The sequence below is a fragment of the Macaca mulatta genome, chromosome 9, assembly GCF_049350105.2.
Source record: "Macaca mulatta isolate MMU2019108-1 chromosome 9, T2T-MMU8v2.0, whole genome shotgun sequence".
Classification (NCBI taxonomy): Eukaryota; Metazoa; Chordata; class Mammalia; order Primates; family Cercopithecidae; genus Macaca; species Macaca mulatta.
This window is the reverse complement of record NC_133414.1, coordinates 87,368,640-87,387,759: the sequence shown is the minus strand read 5'-3', so window position 1 is coordinate 87,387,759 and position 19,120 is coordinate 87,368,640. Positions and strand designations below refer to the sequence as shown.

Genomic DNA, 19,120 nt, shown 5'->3' with positions numbered 1-19,120 from the left:
ATTTGATAATGTTTGTATTGTATGTTTTCCTGTTGCATTTTGTATGAGATCATATCTATTTTATATGATATCTATATTATAAATGGATTTGAGAGGCTTAAGTGAAAACTGACCTGCATGTGTACCTAACTTTGTGAAAAGTTGATGTGACCTTTCGATATCCTACTAGTCTATTAGTATATGCCACTATGATTGTACCGGAGGAATATTTTTAGAGTATTATATTGTATAACTTTCACTCATTGAGGTATAGTGTGGCCGTAATAACTCTATATACTGTTAATGTAGTTCATGTACTACATTGTTTATGTAAATTCATACTGGGAGTTATATGCTTTCCAACGTCTATGCAGTGAATTTGTCTGAGTCTGCTAGTCGTCACTTAACGACTCAAGAGACATGAGTTCTGGTCCCATCTTCTCCATAGACCAACTGTCTGTATTATTCTGGGTAGTAATTAACATTTTGTGTACCTCAGTCTTATCACTGTAAATAGGACTAGTAATATGTCCCTGGGAATTTAGTACCATGTGATCATTTCATGGAGACCACAGGAATTTTTGGAAGAAAAATACCCATATTATGATTTGTCTTTGTGGTAGCATTATCACCACTGTAGCATGTAGGAGAGATTGTGCCATGAGTAGTTATTCTTTTAAGGTTTTAAAGAAATCTTTCTTTCTGCTCATCTCTTCTCCACTCCCCTCAACCCTCTGTAGAAGCCGAGGGCACCCGCATTCGGTGTGTAACCATCCTGATCTCAAGGCCCATTTCCACCCAAAGGGAAGGAACTGCCTGAAAAAGGCCAAGGATGACAGAGCCAGCATGCAACCTGCCAAGGCCATTCACGAACAGGCTGAGTCCTCAAGAGACCTCTGCAGACCTCAGAAGAAAGGGGAGCTCCTGGGGTTTGGCCGCAAAGGCAACATCAGGCCCAAAATGGCTAAAAAAAAGCCAACAGCCATTGTGAACATCATCTAAAAGGGTGGGTGGTGCTGGACCAATCATCGCTGGGCTTTGGGGAACGTTATTCCAGGGGCCAACAGTAACGTCCTTCTGGAAACATTCCATGGTAAGACACATCAGAAAAGCCAAGGGCATAACACAGGCAAGCACGTCGATTAACCAGAGATTAGCAAATGGGAATCTTAGTGAACCAGAATTTTATTATAACCGCCTTTTAGAAGCTTGCAAGTTACAGAAAGAATAAAAAAATTAAATCAATCCTAAAGCTCTAACTTCTAAAGTAACTGGCCCAGTCTCCAGTAATCTTGGCATCTGGGCTTCTATGCAGTGGTCATTAATTTTCAGGCCCAAGGCCACACAAAATGTCAGGCCTAGGGAGAAAATTCATCTGTGCCTACTGCTCTCCAAAGTGCGAGGCAAGGAATGGGAGTGTAAAGTTGTTAATAGCAGTGAAATGAAAATATTTGTGTTTGTGTATAACCTTCGCCTCAGCTAATTTGAAAGCCTCCAAAATAAGGATTCCCATTCCCCGAGTATTCTGGTTAATCAAGATTTCAATTTCTGGGTTGCTCAAGGGACTCATTCAGTCAGACTTCAGTTCTCATTTCGACAGAGTGTCTTTCAGTTCGTTTGTTTGATTGAGGTTTTTTGGTGGCCTAGATGCATGTTTATTCAGATTTTGGTACACCTCTGCCGTCTTGTTTGGCTGAGTATTCTGCACCCACAGACCACGCTGCCAGCCTCTATCTTCATAGCTGCTTCTGTGGATCTGGGTGGGGAGTGCAGTAAAACCCTCTTTTGATTAGCACCCAGCATGGGCTCAGTGTCTAGGTGGTTGGAATGACAGTGGACTGCACGCTTGGTACATCGTGACCATCCTGGAAGCACTGCGGGTGTCGCCAAGCCCTTTCCTAAGACCTGCTTCCTGGACAGTGTCACTGGCCCTCTCTCTTTCTGCTATGGGCATGACTTTCTCTTCGCTGGCTTAACTATTCCACTGGGTGGTTCACTTCGCCTCCTGCTGCTTCTGTGCCCTGTTAAGGCTTCAGGTATCTTTCAACCAAATATCTGGAGTGTTCACTGTATGTTGCATTCTCAAGTAATTTCTGAACTAAACAATGCATGTAGGAGCCAGAATCTGACACTGTCTTCCCCTCCTTGCTTCCCTAAAATGGCTTTTGTTTCCACAAAGAGCTGTTAAGAATTTCCTGCTGTATGATTTTCCTCAAGAATGAATTTCAATGTTATTTTTTCCTTAAATTTAGCAATATCATCAGGTCTCATGCAGAGTTTACAAGTGCTGACATTCTTCTGAAAACAGGAATAATTTTGTCCACAAATATATACATATATACATATATATAACACATGCAAAATATATATGTTAAGTATATTAATAATTTATTTTTAAATACTCATGGAGAAAGTGTGTGTTTGTGGTGGGTGGTTTTTAAACTATATATGTTTGTTCATGTAAACTGAATTCTCTTATTTAAAAAATCAAAACTGTAACCTAATTAACATTGGCAGAATTATGATTGTTATTGCAATAAGCATCAAATTAGCAGTGCATTAAAAATAGGTAATAAAGCAGTTGCTTAAATGCCAGTCAATTAAAAAGTGTAACTTATCATTATACAAACGTTTTGAACCACCATAATGAAAATGTCCATTTTTGAATCTTCACTTTGACTTTTGGTTTATGGGGGGTGGATATTCATGTGATATATAAGCAGCTATCAAGTGGGGAAAAACATTGTTGTGAATATCACTGTTTTAGGCTAACATTGTAAAAATTGTAATGTTATAATTATTTGTTATTTGAAGAATTAACTTCCCCCTCTAAAGTTATTTATTATTGATGCTTATACCATGATTGCACTTTAGCCTTTTACATACTAAAAACAGGACTTGTTAGTTGTATTGCATGCTCTTTGTCCCGTACTGTGTGTGCAATGACAACTTGTTTCTGTTTTATTTAAAGTAACTGACATTTTGGATTTTCATCTAGCATACCTAGAGGGCATGGCAGCTCTCTCTGACAGTGGTACCCCATGATCTTCAGGAAGTATCATAATGTCATCCTACTCTACATTTCACAAGACAGATTATTTTGAGATTTATTATATTAAAAATCTTTTTAAGTTCCCACTAAATTTTGACCCCCATATAAAGAAATGTGTTATGTATGTTGTGCCTCCTTAGAGACATAAATTTAGTGTCAAAACATGGGAGATGGCTTACTCAGAAGCATACTCCACTTAACACACCATGACCCGAGCTAAGTGCCATGTCCCGTTTGTGTCTTATTTTTAAATATTTCCTTTGTCCACATGGGCAGTTGACCTTAGAGTTAAGGCGGTTGCTTTTTTGAAGAAATCACCAAAGTGTCTGGGAAACTATGTTCAAGGTTAAAACTGGAGAGTAGATTTAATTTTATTTGTCTTGTAGGGAAGAAATCTTCCTTTGAACTGTTTTTCTTGCTTTTTGCCTTTTTCCCAAACTAGGTTACAGATCCTTATCTGCAAGGTTCAAATTGCTTAGACACTGTTTTCCAGTATTCTGCAGGGCCAGTCAGTTGTACAGAAGTTGGAATATTCTGTTCCCAGAATTAAAGAAGTTTTTAGATTATGAAATATTATGATAATAAAGCTATATTTCTGACTAATGTGTTGATATGTTTTGTCTAGCTGGAGTGTTTTTTGGGGGAGCCAAGTATGTTGGTCCACTAACAGGAAACAAAATGGTCCTTCATGAATAAGCTGTTCATCATACGTATGATCACCAGGATCTTGTGTACCTATAGGTTTTCTTGAAAACTTAGCTAGATCATTTTTGTTCATCATAATGCCTATATCTAAAAGTTATTTTTGCATATGTTCACACTGAGACAGCTTCATTAAAAGCCCATTTGGCACTTTTCCCCATCTTCCTCCACAACCATGAGTAATTTTCCTACACTGTATTTTTAAACTTGTCGGCTCTTAGCAATTCATAAACCAATTTCACAGTATATATCCCAGCCTATATATGCTCTACATCCAAGACATTGCAAAGCCCAGAGAGTGATCAGGATAGATAACAGAGAGAAGTATATGACTGGTGGAATTACTCAGCCATTGTTCTTTTAAGAACCATGAAATCAGGAAAATTTAGGGGACTCCACTTGTTTAGGAGCTGTGAGAGTTATTCGGGAGGTGACCTTAGTCTGCCCTTATAGTTGACCTTTGAACAGTGCAAGGGTTAGGGACACTGATTCCTGTGTAAGTTAAAATCTATGAATAACTTTTGACTGCTCAAAAACTTAACTACTGATAGCCTACTGTTGACCAGAAGCCATACTGATAACATAGTTAACACATATTTTGTATGTTAAATTTATTATCTACCATATTCTTACAATCAAACCAGAGAAAAGAACATGTTAGTAGGAAAGTCATAAGGAAGAGAAGATATAGTTACATTCATTAAGTGGACGTGGATCATCGTAGAGGTCTTCATCCTCATTGTCTTCACATTGGGTGGGCTGAGGAGGAAAAGGAGGAGGAAGGGTTTGTTTTGCTACCTTTGGTGGCAGAAGAAATCAGGATAAAACTGGACCCGCTCAGTTCAAATCTATATCGCTCAAGAGTCAACTGTATTTATGTCAGGGTTAACGGGTTCCCCAGGTTATAGTGTTTTTGAGAAATAGCTGTGACATTCCTGATTATCTCAGTTTGTTAGAAAACATAAATCCCAGTATCTTGATCCTGCGCAATCTGGATCCTTCAGAAGTGAGTTCCAGGGGTGGCATGCCTGCTCAATCCCAAACAAGCCCTGGAGCAATTTCCAAATGTTTAAATGATGGAGAGCTTTAGAAATTGAATGCCTTTTTGTGGAATTAAGTACATTTTATCTTTTGTGTTCCTTTTGTTGTTGTTGTTCACGTTCTGGGTCAGAACACATCTGAAATTTTCATTTAAGAAAGGAGTATTCAAACCGTAGCCCTGGGTTAAATTTGCTCTGGATTTTCAGCTATTATTCCAGGATGGAAAAGAGTTTTTCCAGTAGAGGCACCTCACACATAGGCAGGCTAGATTCTCCTTCCCACCCTGTAATGGGGACACTGATACATGTTGCATATGTGGAGGTAGATGCCTAGGTTGGTAAGTGAGAACTTTGGTACCAATGTCTTGTGAGAAGAGGAGAGATGATTGCTGCCCTTAAGTATCTGAGGTGTTATCACATAGAAAAATACATATTTTGTGTGGCTGCAAAAGATATTACTGAAATCTGTGAGAGAAAGTTCTGAGGAAGCAGATATCAAATCACTAAATGAAAAATTTCTAAGCACAATGGAATAGGTCACCTAGTTAAAAAGTGAGCTCCCTGTCTCTGAGCTACTCTTTCCTTCATGTTAGACTGGGATTCTACACTGGGTTGGGAATTGGGCTGGGTTCTTCCAAAAATACTTGTAGCCTTGGGATTCTATTGTTATATATATATACTGATATTATATTAATGTAAATGTTGGCCACATAAAACTTAGTGTTGACATGGTAACTTGATTTTGGAGATTTTATTTCACTGACTTGGGCTTTGCAAAGTTTGTAAACTTTGTAAAGTCACAAAGATAACACGCACCCATATTTATTCGTACAGAATCCTTTTGAAGCAAGTAGGGCTGAGGAGGTACAAGTTTCTACTCTTAGCAGGTGGAGAGACAGCAGTTGGGGAAATGGGAGATGTACATCTGTTACTATTATTACCTCAGCATGATGTGCTTCTTGGAACGGAAGCATCTCACCTCCCTGAGTGTGATTTGAGTGTTTAAAGAGAAGGTACATTTTTTGTTACAACATGACTCCTGAATGCAAGCCAGGAACCTCATCTGGTGTTCAGTTAAATCAACAGCAGTTCTTTCTAGCCCTGGAAGATAAATTAGCAATGTTGGACTTAGAGATGGTGTGTGTGATGTCAGGCTCCAGCATCATGCCTTCTTCAGGCATTTTCCAGGTAGTTTTGATTATTCTTCAGCTTTTGCCTTTCTTATTAATATACTTAAGCAGGTGACATCATCACATTTTGCAATGAGAGTGGGGCTTATGATGGCTTGAAAGGGTTTCCAGGGCCCAGGAACGCCTCTGTGACAGAGCTTCAGTGAGAAAAAGAAATTGTCTTTCTACATCTCAGCCAATGCTCCTTCACCATGTTCTGCCTCCTCATTGACAAAAGTCCAGAAAATGGTCCTATATGCATTTGTTGATTACATAAAGGTTCTCAGTGTCCTGCAATTCTGTTTTTAACATTTATGATCAGTTATTGCACCTATGGAAGCCACTGTGGAGGTTATAGACATTGCCACTCTGCAAGCTCCAGACCTCTGCCACCCCTTAGAGCTGAGGACCCCAACTTGCCAAGGAATTTCAAAGTCTCAGATTGAAGTCTGTTAGATATTAGTGCATATGTTTGTGGACATTCCACATTGGTTGTTTGCTGACTGACAAGTGGCGTTGTTCACTTTGGTTGAGTGTATCATAGAGAAACAGAAAGATGGTTTTATATCTCAACCTCTCCTCTTTCCAAGCCCTAATTCTTTGTTCAAGGGTGAGACCCCACTTCCCCATTCTCAGGAATGTACTGTATTTTTATCTTTAAGTGTGCCTGTAGCTTGAAATCATAGCTAACACTTCTCATGTAGTCATAAACACAGAGGTCTGGTAGAGGGAACCAAGATTCTTAAAGGGTAAGCGATACTGGAGGAGCTTAGAGTGAGTAAGGGCAAGTAGAGTGGACACACAGTTAGTTATTGGGATGAAGATCAAAGCTTTGAATTTGCCCTGCATGCGCTGGCTCTGGCCTGCCTCTCCACTCCAGCCAGCACCAGACCTCTTGCTCCTTTCCAGCCACTGCCTTCCTTTCAGAGCATTGGAGATACCGTGCTCTCTCCACGCACTGCTTCCCTGACATGTTGTGTCTTCTGCCTGGAACGGCCTTCTCTTTCTTTTTCATCTAGTTAATTTCTGTTCAGCCTTCAGATTTGAGATCAATTGTCACTTCCCCAAGGCAGCTTCATAACTCTCAGAATACCATGTGCCTATTCCTTGTAGGACTGATTCCAGGTGCCCCTTTATAATATTTAATGGTGTGATGACTTGACGCATATCTGCTTTCCTCACTGTTCTGTTGTTTCCATAACAAGGGGCCAAGTCTGTACCTTTTATCCCTGGTATGTCCCGAGTGCCAGATGCAGTACCCAGCATAGAGTGGGTCCTCAATAAGGTATTTGTGAAGTATAGGAACATCAGTGGCCTCAGATATGCTAAAAAACAAAAGTACAATGAGAAAATGGACTTTCTTCCAGCTGGGGAGGATCAAAGAGGAAGTAGTGTTTGCAGAATGAACAGGATTGGAGTTAGCAAAACAGAACAGAGCATTTTAGGCAGTCTGAGTGTGGTCATGGAGGTAGAAAGCATAGGACAAGTGAGCCCTGGGAAGTAACATAATTTTTCCTTGTATATCTATTTCTTGGCCAGTCTGTCTCCCTGTTTTAAGGGTAAGCCCATCAGGTCTGCAGCTATCCTGTAGTGTTGTATTCCATTGTGGAGAACTGTATCTACCCTGATGCTCCAGCACCTAGCTGGGCCTGCCGCTGTGTAGGGATTCAGGAGATCCAGTGAGACAGCATCATTCCTGGAACCTGGGCAGGGGCTCAGCTTGCCAGAGGGACAAGTAGCTCCAGCTCTAGGAATAGAAAAACTACAACGGTATGGAATCAGGCAGAGTGTTGGAGCACTCTGCTTCTGCTTCTAAGGGTCCTTCCAGCAAGGGCTGGAGCCCACAAACTGGCTGCCACTCCTCTTATTGAAGCCATTCCTACAAATTTTATAAAATTAATCAGAGAAGCATGGAGGGGAGAAACAAAAATAAACCAAGCTGGCAGCACAGTCGGTGTTTGTCATGAGGTCAGCTTGCTCTCTGACCTGCTTCCCCATAGTGGTCTGTGGCCTATTGTCCCAGAATCATGCAGACCCCGCTGTAAGACTATAGCTCCCCTGAACTGCTGTATAGATAACAACTCAAATACTACAAAACATTAAGCTTTTCCTCTGAGATATTCCTTCAGGTCCTGTGTACCAGTGAAACTACTGATACCTGCTTGCCTGAAGGACCCCACAAGATGCTGACTCACTAAAGAATGCAGTTCCCATATCCCCTTTACCCTTCTTAGGAAAACTTTTGACTTTTGACCCTCATTGTCCCTGATCTCCTTAAAAACGCCAGCCCAGGAAAAATCAGGGAGATGGATTTGAGGGTCGCCTCCCATCTCCTGACTCAGTGCCCTGTGATCGTTAAACTCTTTTTCTGCTGCAAACCCTTCTGCCTCAGTGTATTGAACTATTACTGTGTAGGAGGCATATGAACCTATTGGTCCTACAGCCTTATCAGTAGGTATTTTAATACTCTCCTTCTTTAACCTGCATCTATGGTAAGATAGAAAATACATGGTATTTCCTTCTGAATCCATGGTAGACGTTGCTAACTGACCAGGGTTATCTTTCCTGATGAACACAGACACAGCCTTAGAATCCTTCTTAACACAGCCTTAACCAGCTGTAGTAGGCAGAACGTCTACCGACCCAAACTTTTAACTTTGGAAGAATCCTTTAGATAATAACTATGTGTTGTTTAAGCCACTAAATTTGTGATAATTTGTTACAGCAGCCATAGAAAATGAATATACCAGTTAGTCAGCACACAAATCACAATCTATTTGCCCTTCCTCAACAATGGTGCCGTTGTAAGGGCACTGGTGTTGGCATCCTGCTTTACAAATTACATCTGCTTTGACTGTGGGTCCAGTTTCCTCATCTGGAAAATAGATAGAATGATGTCTTGCCTTGGACATGTGGAAAGCACATGGGAACAACCATAAAGTCTTCTCTCTCCCCTAATAACTTTCTTTTTTTTTTTTTTTTTTTTTTTGAGACGGAGTCTCGCTCTGTCGCCCAGGCTGGAGTGCAGTGGCGCGATCTCGGCTCACTGCAATCTCCGCCCCCAGGTTCACGCCATTCTCCTGCCTCAGCCTCCTGAGTAGCTGGGACTACAGGCGCCCGCAACCTCGCCCGGCTAATTTTTTGTATTTTTAGTAGAGATGGGGTTTCATTGTGTTAGCCAGGATGGTCTCGATCTCCTGACCTTGTGATCCGCCCGTCTGGGCCTCCCAAAGTGCTGGGATTACAGGCGTGAGCCACCACGCCCGGCCTCCCCTAATAACTTTCTAACCAAGAACTTGGACATAGAAAAACAAGATTCTTCCCTGTGTACTAAAACGAAAGGCAACGTTTAATGAACTAGAGCAGAAAATCATAAAGTTACATTAAACGGTCTGAATGGTGGTGAAGAACTGACTATAACCTGTTTGAAGATATTAACCTATCTAATAGAAACAGATAGGTATTAACATATCTAAAGAAAGACATCAGGCTCCGCCACTTACTAGTTTTATTATCTTGAGCAATTTACTTAATCTATTAGAGCTTCATTGTCTCTCTTTGTATTCAGGATTATGGTGCAGATTCAATAAGATATCCATATAAAGTTTTTAGCATAATACCTGGCACAGAGTCAGTACTTAATATATTTGTTTATTTGAGACTATTGGCTAAATATGGAGACTTAGAAAAGAGAGTGTCAGAAAACAAATACCAACAGCATCTTTTGGGGGATATATGGGCCAGGAAATAAAATTCCCCTCCCAAGTTATGAATTAACCAATACTTATTAACACACAAGCCCAATGCCTAGAGACCAAAATATCAGAGCTACTGGCAAGACTAGATTGTAGAACACTCTACTCATATATTGATGCATTGATTTTGCACCTTCATGCAATTGCTTTGCTTTGCTTCTTAGTGCCCTATGTTTTTATTCCCCAGCAGGGTCAAGATAGTGTCTCTGGTCTTCTTTTCTCGGATCTGCTTTCTCTACTCCAGCTGTAGTTGACATCTGCCCTTCTTTTTGGCTGTTCGGAATTCAAACCCCCTTCTTGTATCTGCAGGGGATTCCTTCCCTGATGGGGTAGGGCCATCTCCTACTTAGAAGCTGAAAATGCCACATGCTCACCTTCCTAGCTTTTCCGGAAACTCTGCGACTTAGACTCTGCCTATCAGATATGTCCACCCCAAGCTTTGGTCCAAAGGAATTAACTTAAAGAGGTGGGGTGTGTCTAAAATCCTGTCTGGTGATGGAAGAGAATGGAGGCAGCAGCTCCATCCAGTTGCCTGAGGCATTGGCAATGACAGTTCTGACAGCAGAATCTTAGTGTTTTCAGTAGACCAGTTCAATGGTATAATTTTGGCATTGTTTCTGGCTGGCTAGCACCTCCACATCTGGTTCTCTGTCCTCCCCAGAGATAATGTGATGTAAGAATGCCATTTTAATAAACTCTTTTCTAACAGATCTCTAGAATCCATCTCTGTTGCCTGCAACTAAGCACCCTGATGAATAGACCACACCCGCTTCAAGTACTTGGGGAAGTGAGGAACCATTTCCCTTGAAGGGTCTGTAGTGCATTCCAGTTGGGCTGTAATGAAGTGGTCATTGACTCTGTGGCACAAAAGGTTTTTTTTTTTTTTTGTATTCTTACTCAGCCCATTTCCTTCTTGTGCTTCAGGGTCAGGTACAGAGTACTGCATATGCCTAATAGGAGGGAGCTGTTCATCAAACTGAACAATCAGTTTGGCTCAATAGCTTAAACAAGTCCTGGTTTAAGTCCTCACCAGATGGATCTTGTCAGAATCACTAGAGTTAACTAGATATTAATCCACCCAACCAATCAACCATTCACCAATATTTATTTGGGGTCCTGTATAAGCCAGTCATGCAATTGTGGGTACAGGAGATACAGGCTGCCTCATGACCAAAAATATATGGGGGTAGCTGGTGAAGTTTTCTGAAGCATCAGGGCCAATCCCATCTGAACTCTCAGGGTCAATTTCCTCTCTGTGATGGTGTCCACATTACTCTGACTGGCCCTAGTGCATTTATAGCCATTTAGGACCACAGGATCTCAACAGAATCCCTGACTTAGTCATTCTCTGTCCCATGGCACCATGTATTTTCTCAACAGCACTGACTACTCTCTGAAATTATCTTATTTATTGGTTTACCTGTTTATTGTCTTTCCCTTCCTTTTACCTCATGGGACTGCTTTGTTGGTTTTGTTCACTGACTGCTACTAAAATCCTGATTGACGAAGCCTTGTTCAAAGAACCAATAAATTGGTTCTAGAGAGAAAACTCTCTTGAGCTGTGATTTGGAGCAGGGCTAAGGGATAGCTACTGTTGACTAGGAGATTACAATGAAAAGACTTTGAGGAATTCCTGCAGTATGTAGAATGTATAGAGGAATCTCTCTCTTTTTTTTTCCTTCAACTTTTATTTTAAGTTCCAGGGTACATGTGCAGGATTTGTTACATAGGTAAACATGTGCCATGGCAGTTTGCTGCACAGATCAACCCATCACCTTGGTATTATGCTCAGCATCCATTAGCTATTCTTCCTGATGCTCTCCCTCCCAACCCATAGGCACCTGTGTATGTAGTTCCTCTCCCTATGTCTATGTGTTCGTATTATTCAGCTCCAACTTGTGAGAACATGTGGTGTTTGGTTTTCTGTTCCTGCATTAGTTTGATGAGGATAATGGCTTCCAGTTCCATCCATGTCCCTGTAAAGGACATGATCTCATTCCTTTTTATGGCTGTATAGTATTCCATGGTATATATGTACCACATTTTCTTTATCCAGTCTATCACTGATGGGCATTTGGGTTTATTCCATGTCTGTGGTATTTTCATGTCAAACAGTATTTCTGCTTCTAGGTCTTTGAGGAATCATCACACTGTCTTCCACAATGGTTGAAATAATTTACACTCCCACCAACAGTGTAAAAGTGTTCCATTTTCTCTACAACCTTGCCAGCATCTATTGCTTCTGGACTTTTTAATACTTGCCATTCTGACTAGTGTGAGATGGTATATCGTTGTAGTTTTGATTTGCATTTCTCTAATGATCAGTGATGTTAAACTTTTTTTCATATGTTTGTCAGTTGCATAAATGTCTTCTTTTGAGAAGTGTCTGTTCATGCCCTTTGTCCACTTTTTAGTGGGATTTTTTTTTTCAATTGTAAATTTGTTTAAGTTCCTTGTGGACTCTGGATGTTAGACCTTTGTCAGAGGGATAGATTGCAAAAATTTTCTCCCGTTTTGTAAGTTGTCTGTTCACTCTGATGATAGTTTATTTTGCTGTGCAGAAGCTCTTTAGTTTAATCAGATCACACATGTCAATTTTTGCTTTTGTTGCAAAACTGCTTTTGGTGTTTTCATCATGAAATCTGTGTTATGTCTATGTCCTAAATGGTATTGCCTAGATTTTCTTCTAGGGTTTTTATAGTTTTAGGTTTTACATTTAAGTCTTTAATCCATCTTGAGTTAATTTTTGTATAAGGTGCAAGGAAGGAATCCAGTTCCAATTTTCTGCATGTGGCTAGCCAGTTCTCCCAGCACTATTTATTAAATAGGGACTCCTTTCCTCTTTGCTTGTTTTTGTCAGGTTTGTTGAAGATTCGATTGTTGTAGCTGAGCAGTCTTGTTTCTGAGTTCTCTATTCTGTTCCATTGGTTTATGTGTCTGTTTTTGTGCCAGTACCATGCTGTTTTCATTACCATAGCCGTGTAGTACAGTTTAAAGTTGGGTAGCATGGTGACTCCAGCTTTGTTCTTTTTGCTTAGGATTGTCTTGGCTATTCAGGCTCTTTTTTGGTTTCATATGAATTTTAAAACTAATGAGAACAAAGAGACAATGTACCAGAATCTCTGGGACGCAACTAAAGTAATGTCAAGAGGTAAATTTATGGCATTAAATGCCCACATCAAAAAGCTGGAAAGATCTCAAATTGATAACCTAACACCAAGAACCAAAACCAAACAAAACCCAAAACTAGCAGAAGACAAGAAAAAAAGAAAACTTCAAGCCAATATCCCTGATGAACATTAATGCAAAAATCCTCAATAAAATACTGGCAAACCGAATCCAGCAGCACATCAAAAAGTTTATCCATCACTATCAAATTGGCTTCTTCCCCAGGATGCAAGGTTGGCTCAATATATGCAAATGCAATAAATGTAATTCATTGCATAGGCAAAACTAAAGACAAATACCACATGATTATCTCAATAGATGCAGAAAAGGCCTTCAATAAAATTTGACATCCCTTCATATTAGAAACTCTAAATAAACTAGATATTGAAGGAACATACCTCAAAATAAGGAGAGCCATATATAACAAACCCACAGCCAATATCATACTGAATGGGCAAAAGCTGGAAGCATTCCCTTTGAAAATCAGCACAAGACAAGGCTGCCCTTTCTTACCACTCTTATTCAACATCATATTGGAAGTTCTGGCCAGGGCAATCAGGCAAGAGAAGGAAATAAACAGTATTCAAATAGGGAGAGAGGAAGTCAAATTATTTATGTTTGCAGTTGACATGATCTAGAAAATCCCATTGTCTCAACCCAAAAGCTTCTTAAGCTAAAAAGCAACTTCAGCAAACTCTCAGGATACAAAATCAATGTGCAAAAATTGTTAGCGTTCCAATACACCAACAACAGGTAAGCAGAGAGCCAAATCATGAATTAACTCCCATTCACAATTGCTAGAAAAAGAATAAAATACCTAGGAATACAGCTAACAAGAGATGTGAAGGACCTCTTCAAGGAGAACTACAAACCACTGCTAAAGGAAATAAGAGAGGACAGAAACAAATGGAAAAACATTCCATGCTCATGGATAGGAAGAATCAGTATCATGAAAATGGTCATACTACCAAAAGTAATTTACAGATTCAATGCTATTCCCATTAAACTACCATTGAGCACCATCTGATCTGAATGCTCTTCCTTAAATGAAGGCAGTTCAAAGCTGATGCTGGTCCTCCCAGAGATAGCACGGACTTTGGCAGAGCAAGTTGGAAAGAGAGAAGCTTGGCTAACAGGCAACTCTCCATCCTCAAGTAGTAACAAAAACTCCTCTGAGATTACTCTATAGCAATGTTTCTCAAATCCTGAGGGGTATCACAGTTACCTCTGGAATTTAGTAAAACTACAAAGGCATCTGATGTTTTCTATTAGCTCTCCAACTAATTCTGATATACACCAAAGTTGTAAACTACTGCTCAATGATATGGTGATATTTCTCAAAGTGTGTTCCATGGATCGCTAGTTCCTCTGACTCATACCAGTTAAATAAAGGAATTGTCAGGCTAAACATATTTCCCTACTGTAGACGGTTCAGCATTACAACAATGAAAATGTGCATTGTGAATCTTTTAGAGGAGAAAAAAGGATACAAATGCTCCCTAAACTTATTTGACCATGGAACTGTTTCTTCCAAGGGAACATGCATTAACATCTTCTGCAAACACAGTAGTTAGCGTTCAGAATATATTATAGTAAACACTTCAAAAGTACAATCACTGAGCACCACTCTGTTTTCTTAGGAAAACTTTTGACGCTCTCTGTCTTAAGGCAATTCACAACTGTCAGCCAGAGTGGTCAAATTTAAGTGATTTAGGGTGTACCTAAAACTTCATTTTAAAAAGTGGTCTGTAGTCCATCAGAATCCAGTATCACTTGGAAGTTTGTTAGAAATGAGGAATCCCAGGTCCCACCCTAGATCCATTGAATTGGAATCTGCATCTTAATAGGATTTTTAGATGGTTCCTTTGCATTCACTAAGAGAAGCAAAGGTTTTTAACCAGAAATTTGAGAAGGAGCCATCCAATATGCATATATTGGCCCTCTCTTCACGATCCTCTATCAAAACTTCTGAATCATTCTTGTAAACAATGTGAAACAGAAATATGCCTGTAGATGACTCTGATGCACTCACTATATCTTCCTTTCTTTGGTTCAGTTTTTCAAAGGCTGGGCTCCTGACTGAGAGAGTCACAGATAGCAGTCCTCATAAATTCAGGATTATCAGCGAGAAGCAAACACTTCCTAAAACTTACAGTGTTTCTCAGCCAATAAATTATATATATTAGTTTATTGGATATAATAAAGAAGAAATGCTTTGTGACTCTAATTAGTGCAAAAATTACTTAGGATTTTAATCATTATTTTTAGGCTTCTTAGCACAAGTGAACTATAAATGAAGCTCAAAATTATCCTATCTAGCTCTTTTTTTTTTTTTTCTGAGACAGAATCTCTGTCACCCAGGCTGGAATGCAGTGGTGCAATCAGAGCTCACCTCCTGGGCTCACAAGATCCACCCACCTCAGCCTCCCATGTAGCTAGGACCACAGGCATACCACCATATCTGACTAATTTGTTTTTTTTTTTTTTTAATTTTGCTTTGATTTTTATAGAGACACTATGTTGCCCAGACTGGTCTCAAACTCTTACGCTTTAGCAATTTTCCCACACTGGCCTCCCAAAGTGCCGGCAAATGTGAGCCACTGTGTCTGGCTATCTATCTGGAGCTTTATCCTTACAAGTTTTCAGCTCCATTTCTGAAATACTCTGCCAATTGTACTACCCAGTGGATCTGTTGGAACCGAACTCTCGATTCCCTCCTGGGCAGGGGTCGCAGCGAAGGATCACCGACACGAGATTCACAGCAGAGAGTTATTTATTGCTAGCGCGCTAGGGTCCCAAGCTCTAAGTTGGCCCTGGGACCCCGAACGCTTATTACAGGCTGTTTATATAGGCAAACATTAGTTCAAACACAGATTTTGGCGCGAAGTTCGAACAAAGCTTAAGGCGCAAGATGATTGGGTCTGGCTATGGCCTGAGCAAGGTGTCTGGTTCTGATTGGTCGGGGCTTGACCTTATGGGTTTCTTTCCTGGTATGGTTTAGGGCTGGACCTCATGCGATATTTTCCTAGAACTGTTTAGGGCTGGACCCCCTGATGTACATTCCTGGAATTGTTTTTCTGTTTGAGTTCCGGGAACATTGAGGGGCTATCCATGGCCATCTGGTGTTAATTTTTAAGTTTTATGAGGCCTAGTTTCAGATCATCCAGGTAATGCATCTTCTTTTTTTCTGTGCATATGGCATTTCCCTAGTTTCTAACCTTTTGCTTCACACTCAGATTCTCTTCCTTGTCTTGCCTTTGGTTTTCAGCAGTTTTATTATGATGTGTTTAAGTGTGATTTTATTTGTATTCATGTTGCTTATGGTTGCTTCTTGAATGTGTGGCTACTATATTTTCAAATATTTCTTCTGCCTCATTCTTTTCTATCCTTTTGGGATAGAGACTATATGTATGCTACGCCTTTTCACTGTGTTCCACATGTTTCCTGTGCTTTTTCTTATTTTCCATCCTTATTCTCTCTGTGTTTGAATATTTTCCATTGCCCATTCTTCTGGTTCATTAATCCTGTCTTGTGTGTCTAGTCCCAGGCAAACTCATAATTTCGGGTGTTACATTTTTAAAATCTAAAATTTTCATCTGATTTGTTTTTAGAGGTTACAGTTCTCTAAGAAATTCCTCATTTTAAAAAGTACTTTCTTATTTTTTTGAACATATTAATTACAGTAAAAGTCTTTGCTAATTCTAATATCTAGGTTACCTGTGGCTCCATTTCTATTGCATTTTTTTCTCTTGGTTTTCAGTAACAAAGTCCTGACTCTCAGCATGTCTAGAATTTTTTTTAATCAAATGCTGATCACTGCATATAAGAATTATATAGGCTCCACATGACTTTTTCTTTCTCCCCAGTGTGTTCACCCTTTCCACTACTGGGCAAACGAAATTAAGACTGATTATTTAAAGTAATGAGGGTTTGAACTGAGTTGAGGCTGATATTCAGTTTTGATAAGACTCAGTCTACCTCCGATATGGTCCTGCTATTAAGATATTGTTTCTTAGGGTTTTCAGCTGAAGGCTTGCTATGTTCACTGGGCTCTCTCTCTCTCTGGCAGAATCTAGAATCTTGATCTCATTAGCATTATCAGACAGTAAAAAAACTCTTCTGATATTCAGGTTTTGGGCTTAGCTTGCAAGTTCTAAAATGTACTCTTATTTCTCTAGTACCATAAGTACAGGAAAAGCATGCTACCTTCTGTTTCATATATTTTCTGTTTAACTTTTCAATCTCCTGCCCTCACATTTTCTGAAATTGGCAAAAGTGTTGAGGGGTTGTGTGTTTGAGGTTCCTCATCTTCAATTCTCTACAGACCCTCAAGACCACTAAAATCTTTGCTGGTATTTATTTCTAACAGCAGTCTAGGAAAACCTTAAATTGCCAGTTTCTTAAAATTTGCAAATGCCCCCAGGGAAAAGTGACTGCCTGGTACCAACTCACCTTTCTGAGGTTCTTTTCTGTTTAGAAAATTAGCCATTCTCGTCCTCTTTGGTTCAACAGCTATCTGATGTTTTTGAGAGTTAATCTGTATTTTATTCAGTGTTTATAGTGTTCTTGAAGGAAGCATTGGTCAGCCACAAATTATTCCCCTTCTACTCAGAACTGGATGTTCCTATCTTTATTCTTGGATTGACACTTCAATCACATAATTTCCCTGGTTTTTCATTTAGATTTCACCTTTGCATTCTATTTCTTAGATTGCCCTCTGCTCTGAGCTGTGCAAATCTCTTGATTCCTCCCTCAGCACAGGTCCTTACACAGGTCAAGTGTCTTAGGCTTCTACCTGGTCAGATAAAATATTACCAGAAAAAAACAACTATGAAACTAAAACTCAGCATAAGCTGAACACAAAGAAAGCTAAATGCAAGAAACAACTTGGTAAAAGAGTGATTTGTACCCAAGTTAATGTCCTCCTAACAAAAGAAAGAGAAGTAGTTTCTCTAGGTATTCATTCTCTGAAGAATGCTTTTCATATGAAATGTTCCCATGTTTTCCTAATACTGAATCCCAAAACCAAATGTCTGATATCTCGAATGGATAGCCTATTATTTCGAATGTCTTGAGGAGAGAAAATGAGAAAAAAAATGGATGGATTAAAGATGTTTGAAAAGTCATGGATCCTTTGCAGCTCAAAATAAACTTTTTCTATTTATGTTGAACCTTATTGGGGCGGAGATATATAATTGTAGAACATGAAGTTACAGGTTGAGCCTCCTTTTTCGGAAATACTTGAGACTAGAAGTGTTTTGTATTTTTTTTTTTTTTTTTTTACATTTTAGAATATTTGCATTATACTTACTAGTTGGGCATCCCCAATCAGAAAGCTTGAAATCCAAAATACTCCAGTGAACATTTCATTTGAGTGTCATGTTGGCACCCAAGAAGTTTTAGATTTTTGAGTATTGCAGATTTTGGTATTTTGGATTTGGGATGCTTAACCTTTATTACTATAATTTAATGTACTTCTCCAAACCAATTAAAGAGCCCTTGAAGGCATGTTTCTCAGTAATTCAATAACCCAGAGAATTTCAGATTACTTGAGGTCAAATAGACCTATTTTGTTAGCATAAGACTTACTGGAAATAATATTAAAATATGTATTTCTTTTCAAGAGAAATAACCTCAGAAAGTGTACTTACTTTGTTTAGCAATGACCACTTGTGTTGTTTCCTAAAAATTTCCAACATTGGTCCTCAACGACTTGAATGTACTTGAACTAAACATGTGATTCTTTCTCCTTCCTTTGCGTCATTATAATGTTTGCTCCTGCATCAGCCTAATGCTGATTATTAGTGTGCATCTTGTCTGAAGTGTTTGGAGTAGACTACTTTAGTACTTTGTGCCGTAGTAGTCATTTTTTTAAAATACCGGTAATGATCCCAGTGAATAAAACATTTAATAGTCTTTCGTAAATAGAACCTGCTATAAAAATGAATAAAATGTCCATTCTCATCAATTTGCTATGCCATGTTTGGTTCAACTACAGTTCATGCCTGCAGGCTTTACCGCTAAAGAGTTGGCATAGAAAATGAGAAGAAATGAAAATCAACTCATCTAAATAAAAACACTGGGACACTTGCTAATATTCCTCAGATCTCTTTCTCCAACTCAAGCTAGATGTGATTCAACATCCACAACTCAAATTTTGTTGTTTTATTTTTGCCTTAGAAATGAACAGAACTTAGAGATCTTTCATCTCCTGTCTTTTGTTTTAATACTTGGAGAAACTAAACCATGTTTAAT

At 39.3% G+C, this 19,120-nt stretch overlaps 1 protein-coding gene across 2 annotated transcripts in view; it reads left to right on the top strand.

Annotated features, from left to right (window-relative positions):
* Positions 1-19,120, top strand: part of ZNF365 (zinc finger protein 365) — a 104,946-nt gene that overhangs the window by 24,439 nt on the left and 61,387 nt on the right. The window contains 1 exon segment of one of the 2 annotated variants that reach the window (NM_001257568.1): positions 720-3,631. The exons of the other annotated variant lie outside the window; for it this stretch is intronic. Coding sequence (NP_001244497.1) covers positions 720-981 — 262 coding nt within the window. The 3' untranslated portion in view covers positions 982-3,631. 2 annotated transcript variants of the gene reach the window in all.